The sequence below is a fragment of the Erpetoichthys calabaricus genome, chromosome 12, assembly GCF_900747795.2.
Source record: "Erpetoichthys calabaricus chromosome 12, fErpCal1.3, whole genome shotgun sequence".
In the NCBI taxonomy this organism is placed as follows: Eukaryota; Metazoa; Chordata; class Cladistia; order Polypteriformes; family Polypteridae; genus Erpetoichthys; species Erpetoichthys calabaricus.
The window spans coordinates 10,218,370-10,233,549 of record NC_041405.2 but is presented as its reverse complement, the minus strand read 5'-3'; the positions used below and the strand labels follow the sequence as shown (position 1 = coordinate 10,233,549).

The window sequence follows — 15,180 nt, the reverse complement described above, 5'->3', positions numbered from 1 at the left end:
CAGGATGAGGTATTGGGATAGTTTAGTTTTTATCTAACCAGACAACCTTGATGTACTGAATAGTATCATTTGGTTTGTCAGAATTCTTCTGTTCTTACATGTTCAAGAAACTAAACCACCAAAAAAAAAAACAGTGAAGTTCCAAAGAGCTAAGAAAACATCCAAACAAATCACCAAGCATCAAGAAAGCCAAGCATCTGACTGAGCAAACAATCAAGTGAGCCACATCATAGACAACCATTCACAGGAGCAAACAAACATCCATCTATCTGGGGAAAGCAAATAAGTGACGAAGCAACAACCACACATCTAGGAAGGTGAACGATGATGCACAGCCCAAAAACCAAGCAAAGCAGGAGAAAGAGACAAGCAACCAACCCAGAACACAAGCAAAAAAAAGAAAAAATAAATATTATTCACTGTAATTCAATCTCTTTATATATTAAATCCAATGTCTCTCTGTCTGCCTGTATGTCCACTTTTCACAAGAGAACTACTTAACGGATTTAGATCGTTTTTTTTCTATAATTTGCTTGAACAGTCTGGTTGATTTTGCGATTTCTTTCATTGTGCTAAGTATTATAGTTCGAATGTGGCACCAATTTATTTGTGCAAATCTGACAGACAGGTTGGGGGAGGCGGGACCTCAGGAGTGGATAGCTGGGTGGGTGGGGCCCTCCTCACTCACGCGCCAGCCTCCGTTCGAGTCGCTCTACCTCTTGCCACGTGTTGGAACGTACCTTGCCTATGCTTAGCTAGTGATACCTGTTGGTTCAGCCGACATTATCGTCTACAGATTGTTAAGGAGTAACGTTTGACGTTTTTGAGAGAGAGAGATCACAGCTATGTATGTTTTAGGATAGGGGTGGGCAGATTCAGTCCTGGAGGGCCGCAGTGGCTGCAGGTTTTTGTTCCAACCCAGTTGCTTAATAAGAATCACTTATTGCTTAAGTAACACTTCTGCTTCACTTTAGTTGTCTCGCTCATTAAGATTTTGAACCCTTATTGCTTATTTTAGTCTTAAACAGCTGCAGTCTTGGTTTTTAATTGCTCCTAATTAGCAATAAGATGCAAATGACAAAAGAAACCAGCATTTCTCCATTTAGCTTGTTTCCATTGACACCTGTGTGTATTTATCATGCACTATTGGGTTTAATTAAATACTTGGAAGGAAAGTGAAGAGAAAAAAGTGAAGCACTGAGAATAACTTGTCTGTTTTAGCCTTCAAATCATTTGGATGATATCCTTAGAAAGGAAAAAAAAAAATCTAGGATATGAGAATGAGCTGACATGGCAGAGTTAAAGCACTAACAAGCCATGAAATTAAATAATTGACAAGATTTGTTTTTTAATTAAGCATCTGGGTTGGAACAAAAACTTGCAACCACTGCAGCCCTCCAGGACTGAAACTGCCCACCTGTGTTTTAGAGGGTACCTGCACATTGGCAGAGATATCACAGCCTCGTGCTCTTCTCTCCACAGAGGGGATGCTCTCCCATCAGAGCTAAACATGATCAGATACAATGCCAAAATTTGATGTTGGAGCGTATCTATCTTCCACTTGGCCAGAGATACCTTCCCAATTTTTTACATTTTTGGCAGTTAGGAGACCCGGGTTCACTTCCCGGGTCCTCCCTGCGTGGAGTTTGCATGTTCTCCCCGTGTCTGCGTGGGTTTCCTCCGGGCGCTCCGGTTTCCTCCCACAGTCCAAAGACATGCTGGTTAGGTGGATGGGCGATTCTAAATTGGCCCTAGTGTGTGCTTGGTGTGTGGGTGTGTTTGTGTGTGTCCTGCGGTGGGTTGGCACCCTGCCCGGGATTGGTTCCTGCCTTGTGCCCTGTGTTGGCTGGGATTGGCTCCAGCAGACCCCCGTGACCCTGTGTTCGGATTCAGCGGGTTGGAAAATGGATGGATGGATGGATGGCAAAGAGATCACAGCTACATTCTCGCCCCTGATAGCAAAACCAAAAATATTGTATATCAAGAGGCCCTCAGACATGAAAGCTATCAATATAAATTCTTCTCAATACAAATTATTACATTTTTAAAAGATGTTTTTTATTGATTTTTAAAGTTTGGAGCCATGGGGGACAGCTAGTATTGTATAATAATTCAAAAAGCTTCCAAGAGGTGAATGCCTTTTATAGGTTCTCCATTACAGTGCAACATATAAAGAATCGTAGATGTCACAACATTCGGGCAATGAGATGGCAGCCTGGTTTTTTCAAATTCACACTCTTTTCTACAGTCATTACCCATTAGTCAATCGTTATATTATAAAGCACCATCAATATCATGTGCTGTAACAAGGTGCTTAATATGGACAAATACACACAACTGGTCCTCCATTTCCATGGCTCCACCTTGCCTTTGGTTGTCCACGGCTTTTAGGCAGGCAAAACAGGTCAAGGTAACAAATGTCTTCATAACATAAATCCCTGAATCTGCTTCTCCCCTGTTATTTTTTAATTGTTACATTCAGGATTGTGTTAACATTTGTAATGAAGTTTGGGTTGAAATACATCCCATTCATTCAGAACAATCCCAATACGTGGTTTTATGTGAATGGGGTAAAGAAGCGGAACAAAGAAGTACTGGAAAATCCCGACATCCTGGGCTATGGAGTGAGTGACTGGGAGCGTGGGAAACTGCCATCGGTGCTTCTGGAAGAGTCCTTTGCCAAGGTAAGTGGTGGTCTTTCTAATAGCTTTAAACTAAAGTCTGTTTAATTGTTTTTGTGATTTTTTTTATTGTACTTGCCTTTCAAAGCACCTTGTGTTAATGTATGTTGTAAATAATGCTGATTGTTTGATTGATTGGCCATCATTCTAAGCAGTAAATCACTCATAATGGAGATCACAATCAATTATGAGAAGAGGGACAGCATCATCTGCAAACAGTGGCAATAAGTGAATAATTGATAAGGTTTGGGTGACATTGTTAAACCATCCTGGACACTTGAATGATATAAACTGCTAGGCCAGAGCACGATATAAAAACTACAGCTCTGAATCGAACACTATTGTTCTGTCAAAGTTGATTACCACACTCCTCAATTTAGGGTTTAGCACCTTTGCAATTGAATTTTGAACTTCCTATTGGAAGATTGGTAGCATCATCTCCTCTCCACTTTTCCACGACACTTCACCACTTGCTGTGTGGCCAAACTTGGGTCCACCTGCATCATTAAATTTGCTAATGGCACCACCATCACAGGTGTTATCAACAGTAATGATAAGATGGTTCACAGACAGTAGAAATGTCTTCTGAAATAGTAGTGCCAGGGCAATAATGTCTTCGTTGCTGCATCTGGCAGACAGCTCGTCATAGGCAGCATGGGAAGGCAGCTGTCTGTAATTGCTTCACAAACTGATGATTGAGAGGCAGCACCCTGCCAGCAGAGGAAGAGAGTGTGTCTATCATATCCCCTCTGGAGGACTCATGAAACAGAATGGAGACTTTCAGAGAGAAATGGTAATTAAAGTTCCACTCAGACATTCGTCCACTGGTCTCAATGATGCTGGAGAATTTTCATAGCAGAGGCTGCTGATCCTGTGATACAAGAGGTATCCACATTACAGAAAAGAACCACTTAACCCTTGATATGACATCTTTTTGAGGTGCATGCCCTTGTAACTGTTGAGAGAAGGAGTCACAAATATGATGAAAGAGGTTGAGGCACCCAAAAAGACCCTTGAAGGCAAGCCAGCCCAAATGAAGCACACCCAGTCCAGTTGACCATAGACAACTATCTGATGGCTTTGACTTGGCTAAGAACAAAATGTTGAGAAAATGGGTTTTGCATTTCAAAATATAAAGAAATGTATAAACATATGTCAAAAATTACCTTACAAGAGAAAGGATTTCCACAAATCCCTGGCTTGTAAACAGAAGGGCAACAAGGAATCAATACAGAAGAAGAAATTATTGAACAAAATAGGAGAAACAGAGCAAAAAGAAGTGCATTTAGGACTGAAGCCAGGAAGGACTTCTTTATACAAGGAGTTGTGGAAATCTGAAACAAACTACTAAGACATGTAGTTGAAGCAGAAAACTTGACAACTTTTAAGATGTATTTGGACAGCTTAGTTATTATTTAAAAAAAATCGGGAGTGATCTCCTCTCGACTTTCTCGTATACTCAGATCTTCTTCTTTCGGTTGCTCCTGTTAGGGGTGGCCACAGCAGATCATCTTCTTCCATATCTTTCTGTCCTCTGCATCTTGCTCTGTCACACCCATCACCTGCATGTCCTCTGTCACCACATCCATAAACCTTATCTTAGGCCTTCCTCTTTTCCTCTTGCCTGGCAGCTCTATCGTTAACATCCTTTTCCCAATATACTCAGCATCTCTCCTCTGCACATGTCCAAACCAATGCAATCTCGCCTCTCTGACTTTGTCTCCCAACCGTCCAACTTGAGCTGATCCTCTATTGTCCTCATTTCTAATCCTCTCCATCCTCATCACACCCAATGCAAATCTTAGCATCTTTAACCATGCCACTTCCAGCTCTGTTTCCTGCTTTCTGGTCAGTGCCACCATCTCCAATCAATATAACATAGCTGGTCTCACTACCGACCTGTAGACCTTCCCTTTCACTCTTGCTGATATCCGTCTGTCACAAATCACTCCTGACACTCTTCTCCACCTGTTCCACCCTGCCTGCACTCTTCTTCACCTCTCTTCCACAATTCCCATTACTCTATACTGTTGATCCCAAGTATTTAAACTCATTCACCTTCACCAGCTCTACTCCCTGCATCCTCACCATTCCACTGACTTCCCTCTCATTTACACTCATGTATTCTGTCTTGTCCCTACTGACCTTCATTCCTCTCCTCTCATATCTCCATCTCTCAAGGGTGTCCTCAACCTACTCGCTAATCTCGCTACAGATCACAATGTCATCAGCAAACATCATAGTTCACGGGGACTCCTGTCTAATCTCGTCTGTCAACCTGTCTATCACCATTGCAAATAAGAAAGGGCTCAGAGCCGATCCCTGATGTAATCCCACCTCTGTCACTCCTACCACAGACCTCACCACTGTCACACTTCCCTCGTACATATCCTGTACAACTCTTACATACTTCTCTGCCACTCCCGACTTCCTCATACAATACCACAGCTCTTCTTGAGGCACCCTGTCATATGCTTTATCCAGGTCCACAAAGATGCAATGCAACTCCTTCTGGCCTTCTTTAAACTTCTCCATCAACACCCTCAGAGCAAACATTGTATCTGTTGTGCTCCTTCTTGGCATGAAACCACACTGCTGCTCACTAATCATCACCTCACTTCTTAACCTAGCTTCCACTACTCTTTCCCATAACTTCATGCTGTGGCTCATCAATTTTATTCCCCCTGTAGTTAGTACAGTCCTGCACATCCCCCTTATTCTTAAATATCGGCACCAGTACACTTCCAAGATTCCATTAAACAATCTGGTTAAAAACTCCACTGCCATCTCTCCTAAACAGCTCCATGTTTCAATAGGTATGTCATCTGGACCAACGGCCTTTCCATTTTTCATCCTCTTCATAGCTGTCCTTACTTCCTCCTTGCTAATCTGTTGCACTTCCTGATTCACTATCTCCACATCATCCAACCTCTTCTCTCTCTCGTTCTCTTCATTCATCAGCCTCTCAAAGTACTCTTTCCATCTGCTCAACACACTCTCCTCACTTGTGAGTATGTTTCCATCTTTATCCTTTATTACCCTAACCTGCTGCACATCCTTCCCAGTTTGGTCTCTCTGTGTAGCCAATTGGTACAGGTCCTTTTCTCCCTCTTTAGTGTCCAACCTCTCATACAACTCATCATATGGGGATGGATATTTGAGGAGTAAACCGCAAGACAATGATTATACTTTTATATAATGTACATTAAAGAACCATCAACAACAAATCAAATCCAATGAATAATATATTGAACAATTACTATAAAAGTAAAGTTGAATTAATCTGACTCTGCAGATGTATGAATAAAACGTAAAGTACCACTTCCAGTTAATGGAAATAGCTCAAAAGTTGATCTACGTTTTGTTCCTAATACTTGTATACAAAAGTTGATTGACCTAAATGAAAGCATACTCAAGTTATCGTGTTTACATACACACACACACACACACACAGACATAATTCCAAAAATGGTATTTTTGGACTCAGGGAGGTCTAAAATGTTGAGATTCATCAAAATCTCAAAATGGAATTTTTGGACAATTACAATACTTTCCCTATACTTTGTATACGAGTAAGTAAAAATGAGCCTGATGGCTGAATGGTCTCCTCTCATTGCCAAATTTATTATGTCTATTATGTCTTTCTTAGGCAAAAGAGCAAAAAAGGATTAGCCTAATTAAACAATGTAATGCAACCAATGTCCCGTACACAAATACCCAAAGGTAAATCCAAATTAACAGGCAAGAAAGTCCAGTAACCAGTAAACCAACATATAATAATAATAATAATACTTACAAAAGACTCTAAATAAAAAACAAATTAACCACTTGCTGGATCTCTCACTCTGGCCTCCAAATTGAGACTCACATTCAGACCCGCATAGTCAATCTGGAGTTGCCATTTCTGTCTTGGGCATGTGGAACGAAAAGCAAGGGCAGACATAGAGAATTTCTGCAAACTCCAGAAACACAAGGATCGGGAGCTTAATTCAATCTCATAATGCTTCTTCTTCTGGGTTTGTATGGCGGTTGGCATCTCATAATGTTCTATGATGTAGTAGAGCCTCAAACAGAAAAGAATGAAAATATAAACAGATTGCTATTTTTTTCAGATTAGAGAAGATCTAAAGAAAAGTGGTTATAACTGCAGCAAAGTAATGGAAGAATATGATTCCTATTCAGTACAGGTAAGGGACGAGACCTACTTGAGAGAACTATTTTTGTGTACAAAATGTTTTTTTACACATTTTTCATGGAAAATAAATGATAAAAATATGAGTGCTTGATAGTGAAGAGTGGAGGAAAATGCCGTTTTTGGCCACCAAGTGTTGCTAGACCTGAGCTTTGTGATTTCTCTTTTTATACTTTAGAAGATTCTGCTGGCAATTAGTTTCCAAAAGAATTGACAGCAGTGTTATTTTAATGAACCTTCATATTATGTGTTGACCTTGCAGATGACTTCATTAGTATTATGTTTCAGTTCGTAGTAAGACAAGTGAGATACGGATTTAATATGACAGTGGCACAGATAAGAAAACAATTTCTTTCAGTGGTTTGTCATGTCTGTTAGGTATTTCATAATAGCTATTACCAAAACCATGGTAGCCTCCCTAGCGTTATGTTTATACCTGGAAAAACAGTCAAAAAAGTTTTTAAACAAGAAAAAAATTATATTATGTATAACAGAAAATGTAAATACCAAAATGTGTACATACATACAGTAGGAAAGTTATGTCTGGGGTCCTCTGCTGTACTGATGCAGATTTAGCACACGTCCTTTGTGTGATATGTTTTGAGACAGTCAGCAATGCACAGGTCGGTGTCTCAATCATGACAGTAGAAGTGTGTTTTTTGTGCACTTTTCTTATAATAATTCTTCTGTTGCTTGAGTAAAATGTTAATGCCTGATCCACACCATTAATGCATCCATTGTGTTATTGTAGGCTGCGACAGCACAAGGCTTAGTGACATCCACATTTCCCCGACATGAACATTAACAGTTTCCACACTGTGAAGAGTGAAGTCTTTCTTGTCCTTACACCTGATCGCCATCATTTTGCCTTTTTGCCATGTAGATACTGCACAGTGCACAGGTGGACCTTCAGGAGACTGAATTTACGGTGCATATCGTGCTGGTTCAGTTGTTCAGTGCAGTATGCATTAGTTTTGCTATCCTTGTCAATGCTTGTTGACCAATTCACATTGCCATCAGTATTACTTGATTCAGCTAATGTAGGGGTGTCAAACTCAGAACCTGCAACAGGTTTTTGTTCCTGCCACTTTCTCCATTAATAACCAGTGACAACTGCTAATCAGACTTCTCATGGTTAGTTTTAATTGACTTCTTAACACTTGGACCTCTTAATTGTTTTTTTATTTATTAACTAGTAGCTCGTATTCTGCAACACCAGACATTTTCAAAACTAATGATTTTTTTTTTCTTGAGAGCGCCATCAGAGTGTGTTGTGGATCAAAACAGATCAATATTTCTTACACTTTCACGGGATGGATACACAGGTGCAATCAAATCAGATCAGCTTGTAATGTTGGCTCACTTTGTATATCATTATTGTTTGACTGCTGAATTAAGGATCTCTTAAAATGCAAGCAAAATAAAATTGAGGTGAAAATGTCTGTTTCATTATCAGTAGTAATTGTCTAGTAAATAACAAAGTGGCTAGAACAAAAACCTGCAGCTACTGCAGCCCTCCAGGATATGAGTTTGACACCGCTGAGCTAATGGTTCCAATTCAATTTGCTTTAAAACTGGCTTTACAACTTCTCATTCACACACCATTTTGTTTTAGTTGAAGACTTCGCCCCACTCATGAACATTGGTAAGTTGCCATTAGGGTGGCACCATTCATAGAAATATTTCTGATTTATGTGCAGCATAATTTTATTTTACCCACAAGATGGCAGCAGAATAATATCCCAAGTGTTTTTTGGGCTTAATGCTCTACATTACAACAACTATATACCTGGAGACACTCAGGCTTAACCATATTTACATAGAATTCTGAGACTCTTGGAGTTAATACTAAGGAGGTTAAAGAAAAATAAAAAAAAATTAACAAAAGTAAACCAAAATTATTTACCTAATAGTTTTTTAAAGGTTTCTCAAGCACAAATCTCTCACTAGTCTTATGCTTAAGTGGTCTTAAGATTCAGAGTCCTTGTTCTGTGCTCAGCCATCTTTTATACTGGAAACAAGATGTGCAATCATTATGTCATCATGGGCACAAAATTATACCACTGTAATATCACCATGATAATGATAAACTTTTAAAACATTTTAATTAGTACCTTAGGAAACCTGTGAAACTATGGAAAATCAAATCGAATTGATAATTAACTCTCTTCTAATGATTTGTTGGTCTTCATTTTATATACATACTAGGGGACTATGCCCCCTGCTTGCTTCACTCACCACCCCGGCATGCCCTACGTGCCAGCCATTTTGCGCCTCTGTCACTCGCGTAAATAGATTTCACTTTTGCCAAACAACAAATCTTTTAATTCTCGCGGATACGCCTCTTCATTTGGAAGAAACACTACTGTTCCCTGATGGCAATACGAATTAGGCGATCTACAAGTCTCTGACTTAAAGTTTTAATCTGAACAATATATTCAATCTTTTTTCGGTAATAATTTCCATTTGTTTGTGCTAATGCGATTTTTACTATCATTTTTTTTGAGACTTTCGAATTTTAGTACTTCCATTATCTCTAACCTGGTCTGCATGTGTGTTGTGCCATCGTTTTTGAATTCTTTACGACGCTCTACTTTGTCATCTACTCTTTGTCTTTTATTTCCAGCCTCAGGCGTGGTTAAATCTCTTGGCACAAAGTCTTGTCTCGAGGGACGTGAAAGTGTCTCTCTGAAAAAGTCACGTCTCGTCCCAGGCTAAATGGTCTTGTCTCATCCCAGGATTTATTTAATATAATAGAGAGATATGATGATTAAAAATGGAAGACAGTGAAGGGTTGTGTTGGACTACCACAATAACCCCATTTAATAGCTGAGATGACAAGAAAATGAAAACGTAATAAAAAGTATGTGGACATCACTTGTCCTGTCTGCACTCTCTTCTCTTAAGACACTACTGTGGAAGGAGCTCTGTCCTCTACAATCACAGGTTTGGCAATAAATGGTGACTTCCACTTTGACATTTTGTTAAATAGTCGGTGAGGAGGATGGCTGTCAGTGGCAGTGATTTCAGAGTTCCTCTCATAATTCTTCCCCAATCTATGTCCAAAATATATGAAAAAGTCAAAAAACTGAGTCACCCTACTCCAAGGTTCTGCTATGCTTAATTTATCAGATCTCTGAAAATTCTCCTTAAATGCATATGTCTGATGTGATATGTAGTACATATACATATATGTATGTATAAAGTCATGGAAATTATTGACTTTTTCAACATATCTAAACAGGCGATTGATAGATCTTCATGGAAACAGTAGATACAGATAAAGGTGATATACTTGAACAAATGACACATATACAACTGCATCTGAGTTGTTTCATTTAAAATTCATTGTGGTAATGTACAGAACCAAAATTAGAAGAAAGTTGTCTCTGTCCAAATATTTATGGACCTAACTGTGTATATATATATATATATATATATATATATATATATATACAGGCAGTCCCTGTGTTACGTACAAGATAGGGACTGTAGGTTTGTACTTAAGTTGAATTTGTATGTAAGTCGGAACAGGTACATTATTTTAATAAATGCTATTTTTGACCGACTGTAACCAAGTGCTCTGCCAATGAATGATGAAGTTTCACCTCTCTCTGACCTTTTTATTATTTCTACTTTATTTTCAATGGTGATGGTTTTTCTCTTCTTTACTGTATCACCAGCACTTGTATCAGATTTGTGTTTCAGAGACATTCTTGAAGGGTGAAGTCAAAAGGTTAAGATGAGCTCTTCTGCACAACACTGTACACGTTATAACATCAGGCAGGCACCAGTCATCAACACGTCTGATGTACTGACGAGAGACAAGTTCCTGCTATGTGCGTAACAGTACAAGCAGGCTTGCTATTGAGAATGAATGGGGGTGGTGAGGGGCGATTCATCATCAGCCCACCTTACAGTCACCTCCACTACAGTATGCTGTAGAACGAACACGGTTCTGCCAAAGGCGAGTAGTGAATCGCCAAACCCCAATTCAACAGGCAGGCATACTACAATGCTACCCCCGCCACCCCATTCAGCCACAACTGGGTCACCGCTTGCAGCATTACCAGCCGTGTGTGCTGGGCGGGCAGTGAAACACCCCCCCTCCGCTCCATCCAGCCTGCATCCAGTTAGGAGCAGTAGCTGCAGCAGCGTAATGGGCAGGCAGCGAACCATCGTCCTGCACATGACCGATAGCTGTGGCCCCGGTGACTATGGACCACGGGTCACTGCTTGCCACCGGGAGCTGCCTGAGGGACAGTGCACTGCGCGAGCAGCGAAATCGCCCCCCTCCAGCCACCGCTTGCAGCATCCCCAGGCCGAAGATGACAGAGCGGCAGTTACTGAAGCGCATTCGTCGCAGCTGCGTCCTCATTCGTAAGTCGTAGGTCGGAAGTCCATAACCTGGGGACTACCTGTGTGTGTGTGTGTGTATATATATATATATATATATATATATATATATATATATATATATATATATATATATACTGTTTAATGTATTTATGGTGAATGCCTTAAAAGATGATGAAAAGATTGACAGGTGAATCACATTTGCTATTTTTTTTGTATTCAAATTTACCTCAACACTTCCATACCAAGGTTTGACCACATACACTACATAAAGGGGCCCACCTAACTACAAGTATAGTGGTCTGCTAAATTCTTCTGACTGTATCCCTCCACTACTTAAAGCAGCATTTCTCAACCTTTAAGTATTTGTGACCCGAGTTTTCATAACTCTTTTAATTGCGCCCCCCTAACGTTTTTTTGAAACCCTAATAAAATTTATTCCTATATTTTTTGCTGTCAATACACTGCTACAAGTTTAAAATTTCCCTACGAATAGTGAAATTATGCCACATACTGTATGGCAACATTCGTGCCCCGTTTTTTTGTTACTTCATGCCCCACAGTTTGAGAACCGCTGACTTAAAGCATCCTTGACTTTTCATATTGACTCCTTGTTTTATCCACACACAAGTAGTGGCACAGTTTTTCCCAGTTTACCTTGTTCATTTGGAACTTCTCGTTTGACCACGTATAAAGGCAGGACTCTGAATTTACTTTTTTTTCATCAGATAATAGAAACATTTGCCAGCTTTAAAGACAATTCTGGAACAGGGAAAGGTCAGGGTAGATACAGTAGCTACTTGTAGGAACATGTACTTACCATGCTGTTTGTGTCTCCTCAGGAATATTTCCTTAGTAAAGGAAATTTGAGTCAAGAGGCTGTGCGCATGATTGGGGACATGGCTTATGACACCAGCTTCTTCTTCGTATCCATGATTGAGAATTTACAGGATATCCTTGGGGTGAACTCCACAAATGAGTAAAAATAATCTTCTGCAGATTCCCTCTTCTATCCTCCTATTATTGGCCTTCTCTGTCTTGCTGCTTTCAGGATGGTGATACACCCCCCGTGCATGTTACCTTAAAGCAGGCTGATAAATAAACTGAGCACCAAGGTGAGACACCACCCATTCATCTATTTTCTGCCACTTACCCGGATCCAGGTCATGGGGGCAGCAGTCTAATCAAAGATGCCCAGGTGTTCCTTTTCCCCAGCTCCTTCTGTTCCTCCAACTCCTCCGGGTTGATACTGAGGCATTCCCACCATAGACACTTAGAATGTTTGACCAAGGAGTGCGGTAGATAATAAGACTTTAGGGACCTTCAAAACTCGACTTGATGTTATTTTTGAAGAATTACTGTAGGTGGATGAATTGGCGAGCTTCACTGGGGTGAATGACCTGTTCTCATCCAGACTGATCTGATGTTCTAATGTATTTTATTACTTGTGGTGCTCATCACTTTGGTGAATCTTCAAAGAAATATTGATCTAAGGATCTAGAATCAATGCTTGCATATGGTTGGAAGTTTCTAGTATTTGACAATCTTCTAGTTTGTTCACATGCTATTTCTTCTTATTCTCGTTCTTGCATTCTCATGCTAGTCTGTGTCTTGTATACCTATAAGCCCTCTTGTTTCCCTGCAGGTCAACTGATCCATATTCAAGACTACTTCTTGCTTGTCAATTTGCTAAGTGTCTTGAATTCTTTTTGTTTCTCTTTCTTCATCACTTAAGCGCCTTCTGCGATTTGCTTCATGCTTAGGGAACCGTTTTCACAGAAATGAGTTTCTATTAGAAGATTCTGCACCTTTAATAACCCCTGGTGAAGTGGGTTTTGGGATAAAACGTCCTAACAACAATTTTAAATAAATATTAAATATATTGTTCTGTTTAACAGAAATGACCCAACAGCCCAGTTAAATTTTACTCAGGAGCCACCTATTGAGTATCACTGTCCTAGAAGTTCACAGCAGGGGTCTTCCTTTTTGTTGTTTTTCCTTTTACCTACTATTTATCTAAGCCAGGAATCATTTTTGCTTTCTTCTAAATCCTCTTCTTTTTCTCTCTTTCAGATGCTTTGAATTAGAGGGAGGGATGGATAATTTACCCAAAGCCTTCCAAAAAGGTCTCCGTAAAATCTTGTTGAACTCAAGGGTCTCTAAAATAAAACAAACACCAGAAGAAGTGACGGTGTTCTATGCTGATCCCAAACGGCAATCTGGCCTGCAGAGTGTCACAGCTGACTACGTGATCCTTACACCTTCTGCAAAAGCATTGCTGCTCACAAAGTTTGAACCACCATTGTCAGTAAAAAAAGTGTCGGCTTTCCACACCATTCACTACACAGGTGCAACAAAGATTCACCTTAACTTTAGGGAGAGGTTTTGGGAGGAGGAAGGTATCTTTGGTGGAAAATCAATCACTGATCTTCCTTCTAGATTCATATACTACCCTAGTCAGAATGCATCACACACCAAAGGTGGGGTTCTTCTGGTATCATACACAGAATCTGATGACTCTGATATGTTTTTGGCCCTGAGTGATGAGGAGTGCATGATGATGGCTTTAGATGACCTTGTTCAGATCCACGGAGAGCATATTCGACTTCTCTGGGAAGGTGGGGTGGTGATGAAATGGAGTTTATACCCGTACACCCTTGGGGCTTATGCTGTTTTTACTCCCTATCAGTACACAAAATACTCAGCTGTACTTGTCAGCAATGAAGGCCGGATCTACTTTGCTGGAGAGCATGTTCAGCCTATCCACGCCTGGATGGAAACAGCAATGAAGTCTGCAATACGTGTGGCTAACAACATCAATAGCCTGAGCTGATAAAACACATACGCATTGAACTAGAAATGATACTTTTTGAAAAAACAAATCCATTGAATATAATCATTCCTTTTTTGTACATTTTTGATTAAGAAAATGATATTCTTAAATGTTTATAAAAAGTAAATTGAATGAAAATCTGTTATGTTGAATGGTATTAATAAAAATATAATTTTACCATATCTGAAGTTTATCATTTGAGCATCTAATATTTCCATGATGGTGGCACTACTGCCGCGCAGTTAGGAGACCCGGGTTCACTTCCCGGGTCCACCCTGCGTGGAGTTTGCATGTTCTCCCCGTGTCTGCTCCGGTTTCCTCCCACAGTCCAAAGACATGCAGGTTAGGTGCATTGGTCATTCTAAATTGTCCTTGGTGTGTGTGTGTACGCGTGCGTGCCCTGTGGTGGGCTGGTGCCCTGCTCGGGGTTTGTTTCCTGCCTTGCGCCCTTTGTTGGCTGGGATTGGCTCCAGCAGATCCCCGTGACCCTGTAATTAGGATATAGCGAGTTGGATAATGGATGGATGGATGGATATTTCCATGATAAAAGAGCAAGACTATTCGTAACAGGTGATAGATGTTTGAACATGACACTGAAAATGTGTCTGTAAGATGGGTAGAGGTCATCTGTGAGGTTGGAGTTGGTTATTTTCAGCAAAACCAGAAATCATAGACTGTTATAGATGTATGAGAGTAACTAAAAATTATTATGAGTTTAAAACAGACAGGGAGATGATAAAGGCAGGACTGCAAGAAGACGTAGTCAGACGGGTCAGAGTCAAAACCAGATTAGTTAAGAGAAGAAACCAAGTTTTAATGATGATGGAACCCAAAATGAACCTCACTATTTGATTTTTAAAAATCTAAGCTAAACAAACAAAGTTTATCCAGTGAGGGACAATACAGAGTGTGATCATCGGCACATTTATTTCTTCACTTTCAATGATGTCCTCAGAGTTGACAATAGTGGGCACATAACAGGGACCAAAATGGTGTTGCATAAGCAAAGAAAAGAATGAGATGAGGTTGAAAATGAACATCATTAAAATGACAACAAATCCAAAAGCTAATGCTAGAAATGAATTCTTCTTAACAAAAACTAATAAACAGTGCATACT

The 15,180-nt window shown here is 40.0% G+C and overlaps 1 protein-coding gene across 3 annotated transcripts in view; it reads left to right on the top strand.

The window, feature by feature from the left end:
- The window catches only part of LOC114661828 (L-amino-acid oxidase-like), a 39,116-nt gene extending 24,872 nt beyond the window's left edge, over positions 1-14,244 (top strand). For all 3 annotated transcript variants that reach the window (XM_051934555.1, XM_051934554.1, XM_028815034.2), the window contains exons 5-8: positions 2,483-2,684; positions 6,794-6,868; positions 12,072-12,208; positions 13,303-14,244. In XM_051934555.1, coding sequence (XP_051790515.1) covers positions 2,483-2,684; positions 6,794-6,868; positions 12,072-12,208; positions 13,303-14,062 — 1,174 coding nt within the window. In that variant the 3' untranslated portion in view covers positions 14,063-14,244. The remainder of the gene's footprint in view (positions 1-2,482; positions 2,685-6,793; positions 6,869-12,071; positions 12,209-13,302) is intronic.
- Positions 14,245-15,180: the final 936 nt, after the last annotated feature.